The following is a 15,185-nucleotide window of genomic DNA, read 5'->3' as shown; positions in this document are numbered from 1 at the left end:
CGTTGCGTCCAACAGCATCTTTGAAAAAATACGGTCCAATGATTCCACCAGCGTACAAACCACACCAAACAGTGCATTTTTCGGGATGCATGGGCAGTTCTTGAACGGCTTCTGGTTGCTCTTCACTCCAAATGCGGCAATTTTGCTTATTTACGTAGCCATTCAACCAGAAATGAGCCTCATCGCTGAACAAAATTTGTCGATAAACACATTTCGAACCGAACACTGATTTTGGTAATAAAATTCAATGATTTGCAAGCGTTGCTCGTTAGTAAGTCTATTCATGATGAAATGTCAAAGCATACTGAGCATCTTTCTCTTTGACACCATGTCTGAAATCCCACGTGATCTGTCAAATACTAATGCATGAAAATCCTAACCTCAAAAGAATCACCCTTTAGTTGTTTTTGTATTTTACATTGATGGCATGAGGTGGTGGAGGGGGTATGAGTATCATTGTATGGTGATGGTGCTTTGGGGCTGTGACGTTACCACCACTACTACTACTACTACCCATTCCTTTGTTGTTGATATATTTTTTTAATGTTATTTTGTTTTGGTTGTTGTTTTCGTCGGTTTCTTATGTGGTCTTCTTGTTGTTTTTTTTTTTTATTTATTTATGCAAAAAAGAAAACAAAATTAGTCTTGTTTTCTTTCTTTCATTTTTATATTCGTGTCTGCGAAATGATAAGAAAGTCCTTATATGCAGAAAGTGTTGCGTTTCCGGCTTGATGTAGGTTTGTGAAGTGTGAGGGTGGAAAGAGTGGAAGAAGACCAAGGATATTATGATTCAACCGTTAAATACAAGGCTAGACTTTTGTAAATTTAAGTGGAAAGGACAGTATGAAAAAAAATACACATACACATATACACCCGCACATACTGTTTACACAGCATAAACAACAAAGAAGTGCCAACAACGATATCAACAGGCTTGACAGATGATTATTTTGGTAAAATTTCTTAAGGCAAAAGACAAAAGACCCACCGACCGGTTTTAGAAAATATTCAGCGAAAGGAATTCTATATAAATTCGCAGGTGGATTAAGTAAAACAGGTACAAATATGTCCGTAATGCAGTGAGCATAGTAATCGAACCTCCTAACCCAATAACAACAACCGTTATTCACTGCGAAAAACAGCAGGGTCGCAATACGATTAGGGTTGCCACAATTGATGGATTTCTAATAAAATGGCAGATGCTTCAATGTTTGGTAGATTAACATGGTGTTGTTTTGGTAGATTTTTCAAAATATTCCCCACCATTTGCTGTTTTGACGAATTTTTTGGTACAGAGTTCACTCGGCTTCATATGGAGTAATATAACAAAGTTCAGATTGAGATTTTTGGACTACCGTAGACAACACGAATAACTTTATTTCTGTATGCAATAGACTAAAATGATATTGTAAGACCTAAAAAGAACTGTCGCTGGAAAAAATCTTTCACATGTCCGACGATCGACCATAGTGTGTTCAAGCGGACACGTGTATTGCCTGAAAATATGCAAAGATTCAAAATTTTTCGAAAGTGAGTACATCAGGTTATTTCCTTGAAAAATCTATCTCTGGGTAATTAATTAAGTTTAATTTGAAAAACAAGTGATTTTGCAAGTCGGAAGAAAAAAAATTATATAAATATATTTAATTCGTATAGTGCACATTTCAGAACAAACATTGTCATATTCGGGAGTTTTACACGTTCTAGCGTGATAGTCTTTTATTTTTGTTATTAGTAATATTAAAAACTTAATTTAATTTCATGAAAAAATTAAAAAAAAGAGGTCGGAAAAATATCAGTGTGTACGGAATTATAAAGTAATTTAAATTAATAATTAAAATTCACGAAAAAGCCAGACTAGATCACTAAACAATTCCGTAAGTGTATTGGAAATTATTTTAGCATTGTGAATCTGCCTTTAACGTCAAATTGCATGTTTTTCAGCGTTAAGGTAAGTACTATGTTCCCTTTTCGAGTTGAAATTTTCGCGGTTACTTTATTAAAACAGATCAATATAAAGCAGATAAATTAATTCAATTGATGCACATTTTCTTGTTCCTCTAAATTTCGGCAGACATTACGGGAATATGTTTGTTTTCATTTATAATTTTGATTATTTCAGGAAAAGTAATCGCGAAAATAAAGTGTTTCTCAACTCGAAAACCGAACATAGTACTCACCTTTACGGAGAAGTTAGTGTAAGAAAAAGCGTGTTCACGTTATGCGGTGTTCACGTTACCGCGAGTGCACTGTATTTGTTTTTATAAGAAGTGCGCTAACTCTTCCAGCGGATGACACATTTTGTTTGGAAATTCTCAACGGCTATCCAGCAAAAAATTGCAAGTTGTTCCACAAACATTTCTTTTGGACGAGTCCACAAACATCGGGATCCCAAATCGATATGCAGTCCTTTTGTATAAGTATTAGAATGTACGCAAATAGGCTATTTTAAGTGAAGCTCTAAGTTTTGGACAAATAAATTTTACAACAAAAAAAGTAAAAAAAAAAACAAGTATATACGGCCGTAAGTTCGGCCAGGCCGAAGCTTATGTACCCTCCACCATGGATTGCGTAGAAACTTCTTCTAAACACTGCCATCCACAATCGAATTGAACCGGATCGAATAAATTTTGCCCCTCCAAGAGGCTCCGGAGGTAAAATCTGGAGAATGGATTATATGGGGGCTATATATAATTATGCACCGATATGGACCAATTTTTGCATGCTTGTTAGAGACCATATACCAAATTTCAGCCGGATCGGATGAAATATACTTCTCTTGGAAGCTCCGCAAGCCAAATATGAGAGTCCCTTTATACGGGGGCTATACGTAAAAGTGGACCGATAGGGCTCGTTTGCAATACCATCCGACCTACATCAATAACAACTACTTGTGCCAAGTTTCAACTCGATAGTTTGTTTCGTTCGGAAGTTAGCGTGATTTCAACAGACGGACAGACGGACATGCTTAGATCGACTCAGAATTTCACCACGACCCAGAATATATATACTTTATGGGTCTTAGAACAATATTTCGATGTGTCGATGTTTTTCCTATGGTGGAGGGTATAAAAAATAGTAATAATAATGCCTTTTGACTTTTTCACTTCCATGGAAGTTATTTGGAGAAGGTTTTACAAATTACGATCATTTTTAATTTTTTGTTAATATTTAATGAAAAAAAAAAATATATATATATTTATACAAAAATATATGCCGAAAATAACAAAATAAAAACAATGTATACCATAAAAAAAAAATATTTTTTAGAAAAATTTGATTAAAAAAAATTGCGCCTGGTTAGATTTGAATCAGCGTTCTTTATTTTATTCAAAATAATAAAGAACAGCTCAAGAAGTAGTTAGAATGTCATGCCGTGGTGTCATGTCACAAACATTTGAATAGACGTTTTGATGCATCGTATTCAATGGCGTTTGTGTGTGCTAAAGCGTTCTGTTATGGTGCCAACATACCCAGGTTCAGGTAAAAATTAGATAGAAAAATAAATAAATAATAAGAAAATAAAAGTGCAACAAAAAAATACTGATAAAAATAAAAAGTGAATTGGAGAAAAAAAAATAGTTTTTTTTTTTATATTTCTTCATCCAAATTAACTTTCAAGGCACAATTTTACTTCCAAAGCCCATGTAAAATTCATTAGAGGTGATCCAAGTTTGCACTACTTTTGGATCACAAATTGGGGATCCAAACTACTTTTTGGAAGCTTTTTTTTTTTTGCTGGGTATGAACGCCGACATTTTACACAATCCTACTTCAGAAAAATCACAGCTATATATGCTTGAAGATTTCCAGACAAAATCTGTTAGAATAATTGACATGACGGTTTAACATCAGAATATTGCCACATCTCAAAATAAACTCGTTTCCAATCTCTTTATATGGGCAAAGTTTATTACTTAGACAAGTTTTTTTTTTTTTTATCAGACAATAGATGAATTGTGCAAAAGCTAATAGCGAGATCGTATATTCAGATTAATCTCACACACAAATCTGAATGAATTGATTAGTTTGTGTCTCACAAAGTGGAGCCGGTATTCTTAATAACCAGCGCAAAATAAAAATCATTGTGAATCATTTGGATGGAAACACAAACCACAAAGCTAAATCATAGATAGCGTCATCGCACACATTCATTCAGGCATGTGTTTGCTCTTTTAACAATAATTATAAGCCCGCCATATATAAAATAAAACACAAACGTCCAAGACCATAAATAACTGTGGCTCTGTCATTTGAATAAACAATAAGATTGAGTGTATTTCGCTATTTGTTTTTCATATCGGTGATTTTTTTTTTGTTTTCTTCTTTAATTCGCTATTGAGATTGATGACAACACCTCATACTACATCACAATGTCACATCATAACGGCATCAGACGGACTACGTTATAACTATTGCGTTGCCTATGGACTTTGTATGGGAGGGCCAAGAGACATTAGACCTGTTTTTGTGATTATATGCAGTGAGAGACAAAGATGCATGAGTCATATAGGTTGATTGCATTGTTTTTCATTAAGCATGGGGGGGGGGGGGGGGGGGAAATAATCGAATGACAGATAGGTCTATGGATTTGTCAATTTGTGCAAAAAAAAACAAAGCGAATGTACAAGGTTCAGGAACCGTTATTTCCTAATTAATATTACATCGCCATATGCGACGTTACGTCACGTTACGTCCATATTCATATTCTCTATTTTTCCAATGTTTAACTCAATAATTGAGTCATCCTGTTGTAAATTTTCAGTGCTTCCAAGCAGCCTATCTTCAACAATTTCTCTATCGATCAGCGTACATAACACTGGCAATTCGAACTCAACTCAGACAAAGATAATTGAGAAGAAGATGCAGTCTTGTCATAGCAAAACTGAAGCACCAGAGGACTCTGCCAACAAAATATCATAAAGTTTGCGTCGACGGGTCTCTCAAATGTACTGCCGTTTGCGTCGGAAAATATCATAACATTTGTGTTTTTCATACATTTCTGAATAAAAACCCACAAAAGCAATACCAAAATGATTGTAGAAAATTAAAATAAAACGTATGTGTATTTTAAAGCGAATATTCATTATGATTTTATGTGAATATTGTCGTTTTGAATTTATTCCTGGGCAGAGCTGCTTTGGAAAAAATTGACAAATAAAACAATTTTTTTCTCATAGCCCTCTACACCTTGACATTTGCTTTCTCTTTATAAGAGCACAATGCTTAATCTTGTTATACTCAATTATCTTTGACTCAGAGTATTTTGAAGTTGCCACATTTATTATAAAATTACGAGTACATCACACAAGAGTAATTATACGAAGGAAAATAGAAAGGTTTTTCTGTTTTAGGGGTAACAATTCTTTGGGCAACTTGCCGAGATGAGCATTCAACCATATGCACCCAAAAAAAAAGTGAACCCACCGTGGAAGAAAATGTAGGTTTATTTTAGAAAATTTTAACTAAAATAGTTTTCTAATTGCAACATGTTACAAATAAGTTAATAATTTTTGCCAAATTGAAGAAAATTTATTAAAAATAATTAATTTTTTCTCTTGTTTAAGAAAATTTCATATGTTGAAAGAAAAAATTGGACTTAAAAATTCTTAAAATGTCTTTATATACGAAATTCATGACAGGTACAACTTTAGTAAAATTTACTCATTTGAGAGATTTATGAACACAATTTAAGCGAACTTCTGCCATTTTAGGAAAATATGAACTATTTTATTTTTTAGTAAAATTGTGCACTATATTTGTATACAACTATTTTTCTTCATTTTAGTTCACGTCACTAAAGTTAACAAAAAAATATTCAAATAAGGAACATTTACTCATATTGTGCAAAATTTAACTAAAATCAACTAATCTTCAAGAATTAAAATAAAGTTCAGTTGGAATTAGAGCCCCTTTTTTCTGGGTGTGCATTTTGTATTAAAAACCTGAATATGGGTATTTCCAAAATGACGTGACGTGACATTTGTACGAAAGAAAGTTAAAAAAAAAAATGAAAAAGTCAATTTTTTTTAAAAGAGATCTATATATTTACGTAGCTATTGAATAGTACTATATTCAGTAAAAAAATTGAAATAGTCGACTGTAAGGATTTAAAGATAGAAGAAAAAATATGTGCTGACGTGACGTGACAAAAAAGGGAAGTGGGGTTTTTCTTGAATTACAAAATTTCAAAACTCTGCGAATATACCAAGACCTTTTGTATACAACATTTTTTACTAATATTTAGAGGAATATTAGTTTATTATGGAACTTATAAAATTTAAAAACTTTTTCTATTTTTTTCTTTATTAGCCTCTGTGTCTGACGTGACGTTACATGACGTTACGCTACTAAAATTGCCGTGGGAAATTTTTAGTTCGGATTGTTTTTAAAAAATTATTTAACACATATACAACATAAATTTTAGGTATTATATTAATATTATTTATTAAGATAATGATTATAAGAAACAGTTAAGATAGTCATAAGGAAATTATATATGTACAGTTCTTATATAATAGATTTATGCGAAAATGCAGTTTCAGCTGCTTTTATTTGCATGTCTTCGCTGCATGACAAAAAATGAATTTAATGGATACCAGGTATTTTAGGTAACTCCTTCCACTTTTCAGTTAACGAAGTAGAAAACATGTCCATTTGCTCTGAGGAAATGTATATTAAGTTTACCCCAATGACGTTATTTCGAGCACATTCATAAAATGAAAGCGCATTTTCTAAAATTAAATTGTTTGTTTTTGTCATCTGCCAAACTTTTCGTTTTATGGTTGCTCCTATCCCATCGACAGCACCTTTGCCGTGATAAGTTGCAAAGTAATTCCACTCTAACACCTTGCAATCAAATTCAGAAACAAAATCAGGCAAACTTCGAGCAATGAACTTATTTTTAAATTGAGAGCTGCATCCATTCGAAAAAACATAAAGATTTTGGAATCGCCCATGTTCATTTTTGATCATCTTCACCAGTTTGGTCAAAAAGCAGTAAACATCTAACTTGTTATGGCTCAGTTTGTCACTGATTATTGAATAGGATTTCACTCCGCCAATCAGCCAAGCAATGCATGTAAAGGTCGTAACTTGGCGGTAGCCGAAGTGTGCGCTCTGTATCTCATTTTGAAAAAATATCCTGTAATTCTCTGCGAAATCAATTTGCAGAACTAGGTCTCCGGCCTTAATATATTTTTTTTGCGTTTCAAAATAATTTTGCTGAGAACGTTTAACAAAAAAGTGGCGTTTAAAAAAGGGCAACTGGGCATCTAATTCATATAAGAGATCAGATAGCGCTTTGCATTATTTTTACTTTCAGTAGATGTGATACCATCCAAAACATACCATACAAAACAAGTTTAATTTAAAGTAAAAACAAAGCTGACCATAAGGACAACAACAATAACTAATAGAAATAAAAAAAATATTTTGCAAGAAAATTACTTACAATGTGGCGTAACGTGACACACTTTTGAAATTCAATATAAAAGTAACTACTTCCTTAAAAGCCGAGTTATTTATTATTATTGGATTACTTTATTAACCTTACTTAAAATCCGAAATTACACTTGATTTGCGAACGTCAGCTTTGAGATAATGACAAAAAATGCTTTTTATATGACGTGACGTTACCTTAGAATGCCCCTAAAAGCAAATTAAAATTTAACCGTTAACTCATATTTGTTTGGTCTTTTGAATTCATTTTATGGTAAGTTGTTGTTATAGCTAAAGGTTTACCATAAGAGTGGATTAGAACAATTACTCTTATAAAGGGTGATTTGTTAAGAGCTTGATAACTTTTAAAAAAAAAAAAACGCATAAAATTTGCAAAATCTCATCGGTTCTTTATTTGAAACGTTAGATTGGTCCATGACATTTACTTTTTGAAGATAATTTCATTTAAATGTTGACCGCGGCTGCGTCTTAGGTGGTCCATTCGGAAAGTCCAATTTTGGGCAACTTTTTCGAGCATTTCGGCCGGAATAGCCCGAATTTCTTCGGAAATGTTGTCTTCCAAAGCTGGAATAGTTGCTGGCTTATTTCTGTAGACTTTAGACTTGACGTAGCCCCACAAAAAATAGTCTAAAGGCGTCAAATCGCATGATCTTGGTGGCCAACTTACCGGTCCATTTCTTGAGATGAATTGTTCTCCGAAGTTTTCCCTCAAAATGGCCATAGAATCGCGAGCTGTGTGGCATGTAGCGCCATCTTGTTGAAACCACATGTCAACCAAGTTCAGTTCTTCCATTTTTGGCAACAAAAAGTTTGTTAGCATCGAACGATAGCGATCGCCATTCACCGTAACGTTGCGTCCAACAGCATCTTTGAAAAAATACGGTCCAATGATTCCACCAGCGTACAAACCACACCAAACAGTGCATTTTTCGGGATGCATGGGCAGTTCTTGAACGGCTTCTGGTTGCTCTTCACTCCAAATGCGGCAATTTTGCTTATTTACGTAGCCATTCAACCAGAAATGAGCCTCATCGCTGAACAAAATTTGTCGATAAAAAAGCGGATTTTCTGCCAACGTTTCTAGGGCCCATTCACTGAAAATTCGACGTTGTGGCAGATCGTTCGTCTATTCATGATGAAATGTCAAAGCATACTGAGCATCTTTCTCTTTGACACCATGTCTGAAATCCCACGTGATCTGTCAAATACTAATGCATGAAAATCCTAACCTCAAAAGAATCACCCTTTAAATGTAAATTGTAAAGCGAAGATTCTCTTAGAAATAAACAAAACTGAGCAAAACGTAAACCTTAAATTTATAGCCCGATATCTCAACATCGTGACTAAGGAAAGCTTTGAACTCTTCGATTTAAATAATTTTGAATATTTCTCTTTAACAATACAAGGAGAAAAATAATATTTGTGAACTTTTTATTTTTGAGTCACGGTGGACTTTTCCCTGGAAATACCCATATTTAACGAGAATACAGAAAATTGGGCGTGAAATTATTGAACCGTAGAGGTAAATAAGCGGTAATACTGTAGTTAGAACGAGTTAAAAATTCCATTGGCTTATTGCGATTTTATTCAAGCTACACATTTTCTTATTTATTCCCGAGATATCGTTGGTTTAGTAGTCCCATTTTTGAAAAAAAATCAGAAATCTGAGATAAATTCTACGTCTTCGGTATTACAAAGGAAGATATCACTAAAGCTACACACAAAAAAAAAAATTTCTGATTCAATCACGAAATTAATTGATCCAATTAATTTTTTAATTGAAATGTCTTCAATCACAGAAATGATAGCATCAATTAAAAAATTAATTGAAGGTCAATAAAAAATTAAGTGATCCAATTAAAAAAATAATTGATACTATTAATGTATATGTGTATAATCCCAAAATGAAATATTAACTAATGTAACTTACGGCCATTTTCATGTAGCTCCGTTAGGCTTTAACTGCCAGTTAATAGAAAGTAAATTGCAAACATCTTATCTCCCGTTAACTTTAACTGAAAAAACTTTCAGCAGTTAAGTTCCTAACTGGCGTATTGATTATATAGGCGAAATGACAGATATGTCCATAACAATTTCTCATATCCGAAACGAACGCTTTCGTTCGACTGAAATGCTAAAAACAGCTGATTTTCCTTTATAAATTCAGCTGTTTTGGGCATCCTAGTCGAACGAAAGCATTCGTTTCGGATAAGAGAAATTGGCTGTAAAAGTTCGTTAGCTAACGTAGCACTAACGGGGCTTCATTAAAATGAGGGGTTAATCATAAAAAACTAATCCATGAAATAAGGCTCTGTGGTTAAAAAATATTTTAATTAAATTTCATTTTAGTCCATTGCTAAAATTTCCTCCCACATTTTGTTGGAAAAACAATGGATATTTGCATGACAATATCCCCGTTTAAATCCTCTCATTTAACCGTCATTTTTTTATTACTAGAAAAAATGCACTTACCTGATGAGGTGATGGTGAGGCTTGTGAAGGTTGTGGCGATGGACTGGGCGCATGACTCGGACTACTGCTAGGTGGAGGACCACCATGCTGTGTATGATGAGGTGATGCTGGCGGCAGGGGATGGCCACCAGGGCCAGGACTAGGAGCAGGTGATGAACCACCAGGCCAAGGCCGATTTGGTTCGGGATACTGCAAAAAGATAATAAAACGACATAACAATTATTAATACAGCTGCAGTTTTTTTTACAAAAAAATTATATAATAGAAATGGATATTAAAAAAAACTATATGGAAAAAAAAGAGTAGCATCCACAATTAATATGATGATGGCGGCAAAAAACGGCAACATAGTTTTTGCTTTACAATAATATCATATAAAATGCCTTAATTGGGATTATTGCAATAACATCGTATTCACAATCGTTATTTATTTTTTGAATAAAAAAAGAAATATAACAAAAAATTATAATAAATAAAAACAGCATTTGCAAGTGATGAGCATTGGTTGGAAATATTGAGAGGAACAACCTCTGAATTATTTGAATTGTTTTTTGTTGGATCCTTTAGATGGACCATTACAATTATCTTATTTTTATTAAATACAAATCAATGGAAACCAAGGCAAGTGGAAATAATCATAAAGGATATACAATACAATATGTACACTGGAAAAAAATATTGTCGTGAGGCCAAAAATTTCTTGTCCTTAATATACGAATGCGAATTTTGCTTAGCATAGAAGATGCATTTCTCTGAAATAAGTTCGTATTTTTTCTTGTTCAAAAGTCGATAAACTTCGATTCGATTGATTCGACTTAAAAATATTTAACTAAGGTCAATTTGACTTTAATAATCCAGAAAAAGTACTCAAAATTAATGAAATCGTCCTTAAATTTGTTGACCTTTTGTATTTTGACCACAAAGATTAATTTGCAATGCGACATTGAAACTATTTATATATTTGGCATACCTACAATCGGCCGTGGTCAACTCTTTTCTTTACCGCCGTTGCGTATGATGATAATGTCTTTGAAGTGTACGCATACTGAGAGAGAGGCACAAAAAATATATCTTTATGAGAGCAATTTAACTTAATTTCAAGAGGCCAATAAATAAAGATATATAGAAAAAGATATTAAATTAATTGATCTAATTAAACTTTAATTCAAATTGCCTATATTGCGGAAATACACAACAATGGCAATTGAAAAATTAAATGATCCAATTTGAATTGATTCTGTTATTGTATGAGATTTGCTTCTGCTTTAATTAAATGTGTAATTGATTCAATTGATTTTTAGGCGAATGCTGTTTTCGAATTCAATTAACATTTTAGTTTATAAAATATTGGTGACATTTTTTTTTTCTTGGATGAATTCTTTCTAGGTTCTAGAGAAGCCTTGTAAAAATAGGTTTGGATCCCTAACTTGTGATCTGGAAATAGTGCAAATTTTGATTATATACAAAGCATTTTACCAGGCTTGTCATACATAGGGCGGAAATTTTCCATTTTTGTTTTAGAAGTTATACCTTGGAATTAAATATATTTGAATGAAATCATAAAAAAACAAGTATATACGGCCGTAAGTTCGGCCAGGCCGAATCTTATGTACCCTCCACCATGGATTGCGTAGAAACTTCTACTACAGACTGTCATCCACAATCGAATTACTTGGGTTGCGGTAACACTTGCCGATGGCAAGGTATCTTAAAACTTCGTAACACCGTCTTCTCAAAAAAAGGCCGATTAAGTACGAATATAATTCAATTTGGCAAAATTTTCTATAGAAATAAAATTTTGACAAAATTTTCTATAGAAATAAAATTTTGACAAAATTTTCTATAGAAATAAAATGTTGACAAAATTTTCTATAGAAATACAATTTTTACAACATTTTCTATAGAAATAAAATTTTCACAAAATTTTCTATAGAAATAAAATTTTGGTAGATTATTTTTGGCTCGAGTGGCAACCATGATTATGAACCGATATGGTTCAATATTTGTGTGATTGGAGATCGATAGACCGATATGGACCAATTTTGGAATGGTTGTTAGCGGCCACATACTAACATCACGTTCCAAAATTTGAACCAGATCGGATGAATTTTGCTCCTCCAAGAGGCTCCGGAGGTCAAATCTGGAGAACGGTTTATATGGTGGCTATATATAATTATGGACCACGGTTGTTAGAGACCATATACTAACACCGTGTTCCAAATTTCAACCGGATCGGATGAAATGTGCTTCTCTTAGAGGCTTCGCAAGCCAAATCTGGGGATCGGTTTATATGGGGGCTATATATATTTGTGAACCGATGTGGACCAAATTTTGCATGGATATTAGAGACAATATACTAACACCACGCTCAACATTTGAACCGGATCGAATGAATTTTGCTCCTTCAAGAGGCTCCGGAGGTCAAATCTGGAGAACGGCTTTTATGGGGCCTATATATAATTATGGACCGATATGGACCAATTCTGGCTCGGTTGTTAGAGATCATATACTAAAACCATGTTCCAAATTTCAACCGTATTGGATGAAATTTGCTTCTCCTAGAAACTCCGCAAGCCAAATCTGGGGATCGGTTTATATTTGGGGGCTATATATAATTATGAAGCGATGTGTACTAATTTTTGCATGGTTGTTAGAGATCATATACCAACATCATGTACCAAATTTCAGGCGGATCGGATGAAATTTGTTTCTCTTTGAGGCTCCGCAAGCCAAATCTGGGGATCGGTTTATATGGGGGCTATATATAATTATGGACCAATGTGGACCAATTTTTGCATGGGTGTTAGAGATCATATACCAACATCATGTACCAAATTTCAGGCGGATGGGATGAACTTTGTTTCTCTTTCAGGCTCCGCAAGCCAAATCTGGGGATCGGTTTATATGGGGGCTATACATAATTTTGGACCGATGTGGACCAATTTTAGCATGGTTTTCAGAGACCATATACCAACACCATGTACCAAATTTCAGCCGGATCGGATGAAATTTGCTTCTCTCTGAGGCTCCGCAACCCAAATCTGGTGATCGGTTTATATGGGGCCTATATATAATTATAGACCGATGTGGACCATATACCAACACCATGTACCAAATTTCGGATGAAATTTGCTTCTCTTTGAGGTTCCGCAAGACAAAAACATTAACGTCAATTTAATTGTCAAATTTTTAAGTTTTCCACTTAAAAGAGCCAAATTTGCGTATGGTCTAAAAGGTCGTGAAAAATCATAGTACTTCATATTTTCTGTTGGGCTACTTTATCCTTGGAATATTTTTCCTGCAATGTTTTCTTGCACGTTGAAAACAAATTTAACTTATTTTTATTGCAAAAAAAAAAAAATATTTCTTGTAATTAAATTTTATTATTTTTTTTTACAAATTTTCCACAGCCCAATGAAATTTTCCTTTTGATAAGAATGTCTCAAACATTTTATGAACTAAACGTGGGTATAAAGTTCAATGACCGTACACATAAGACCAATATGAACTTACGCAAAAGAAAATTTCCGTACAATTCCCAACAGTGATGCCAATTTGGTGCTTTTAGCACCAAATTTAGTGCTTTTTGATTTTCAAAAAGCACCAAATTGCCTTTTTAGTGCATTTTCAACAAAAGCACCAACGTGGTGCTTTCTGGCATTTTCATTTAGTGATTTTCCCAGTTGAAAAGTATTAAGTTTAATTGACGTATCTTCTCATACAAAAATTGAGATTAGATTTTCAAAAGCTTAAGAAACTCAACTATATTGCCAAATAGAGAATTTTATTGTTATGAAGGTGCTAATGACTCTGATCTTAATCAATATTGGTATTTTATGGTATTCCTTAGAAATGTCAAGGGACGAGTGGCGAAATGTGAAAGACATTACAATAGAGGTTCATACGAATTCGAAAAACGCAAACTTTTGCATTTTCAATAACTTTTGAACCATGAAATTTGTACCAATTAAATTTCTTATTAATAAGAACTATTAATTATGTACTTTTTTTTTGAAGGAAGATGGTGCCTTCGGGAGTTGGCATCACTGATTCCCAAAAATAGTAAGAATGAACTACTGTGTGGTTAAAATGGCCATGATTTGGCGTCAATGATTTTGTTCTTTACTTTTAGTTCATTTTTTTCTTCTATGAGAGGGTGTAACTTTTTCCTGGTTTTAACAACCCTTTGTAGAAATCTCAAAATGTTGAGTATAATTTAGTTCATATTTCGTAGGTAGTTCATTCTTGCTATAAAACAACAGTTTTTTCTGTGCAAGTTAATATTGTTCCTTTACATATTTTTCAATAAATTTCTTTCCATTTCAAAAGTTTGTGAAGAAAAAACAAAAACCTATTATGAAGATTACATAATTTGCTAATACATATTTAACAAAAGATTTGCACCATCAACAACAGTTCAACTCATTGCTGATATTGAATATTCAATTACACACTCTAAGAATTCAATTTTGACATCCATAGCATATTCTAATTAACTATTCAGGCTGAAGTCCTGAATGAAGTTCGAGAAAAAAAAAACAGCAAATGAAGACAACGAACATTTGCACACACTTATCTATCCAAATGTTCAATCAATCGATATGCAATGAGACTGGAAGGATAGTGGGACTTGCCAAAGAGACAAACAACGGTCATTGAATATCCATTACAGAGAAATCATCGACCGAACACCGAAAACGAATTAAAAATGCATATGAAAATTTTTTTGTTGGACAAATGAAAAAGACAAAATAGGCAAAGTGAAATGAATAGAATCGGGAGGAAGGTAAACAGAGGGAGAGAGTGAGAGAGGTTGTTTACATGGTATATTCATTGTGCTTAATGATGGCTTGAGTATTGGTATACACATAGATATATATATTAGAAAGATAGAGAGAATACAATTGAAAATCAGATGGACAATAATGACAATAGAGAAAAGCATCAAAAATCTTTTGTTTGTATATATAAGCCTGTGCATATAGTAACCCTGCAAACATTTGCTATCGAAAGTGTATCGAAGTAGTTTCGCCGCGGAAGATAAAACTTTCGCAGGCGATATCATCTTCTTATCGAATTAGGGTCCCCGTTCGGGAACAAATGTCCCACTACGCGATAGTGTTCTCGGGGAATCGAACCAGTGACTAAAAGTAATTAGAAAAGCGATAGTTTTTTTTAATAAAAATGATGATCGAATGCACCGAGCATTGAACTCGGAACCTTTCGTTTTCAAGTCAGAGGCTCTCCCTCTG

At 33.5% G+C, this 15,185-nt stretch overlaps 1 protein-coding gene across 9 annotated transcripts in view; it reads right to left on the bottom strand.

The window, feature by feature from the left end:
* The window catches only part of osa (trithorax group protein osa), a 197,107-nt gene that overhangs the window by 98,116 nt on the left and 83,806 nt on the right, over positions 1 to 15,185 (bottom strand). For all 9 annotated transcript variants that reach the window (XM_075290824.1, XM_075290832.1, XM_075290829.1 and 6 more), the window contains one exon: positions 9,934 to 10,122. In XM_075290824.1, the coding sequence (XP_075146939.1) occupies positions 9,934 to 10,122 (189 nt within the window). The remainder of the gene's footprint in view (positions 1 to 9,933; positions 10,123 to 15,185) is intronic.

Source organism: Haematobia irritans, chromosome 1 (assembly GCF_050003625.1).
Source record: "Haematobia irritans isolate KBUSLIRL chromosome 1, ASM5000362v1, whole genome shotgun sequence".
In the NCBI taxonomy this organism is placed as follows: Eukaryota; Metazoa; Arthropoda; class Insecta; order Diptera; family Muscidae; genus Haematobia; species Haematobia irritans.
Note: the sequence above shows the minus strand (reverse complement) of the source record. Positions and strands in the feature narration are given on the sequence as shown.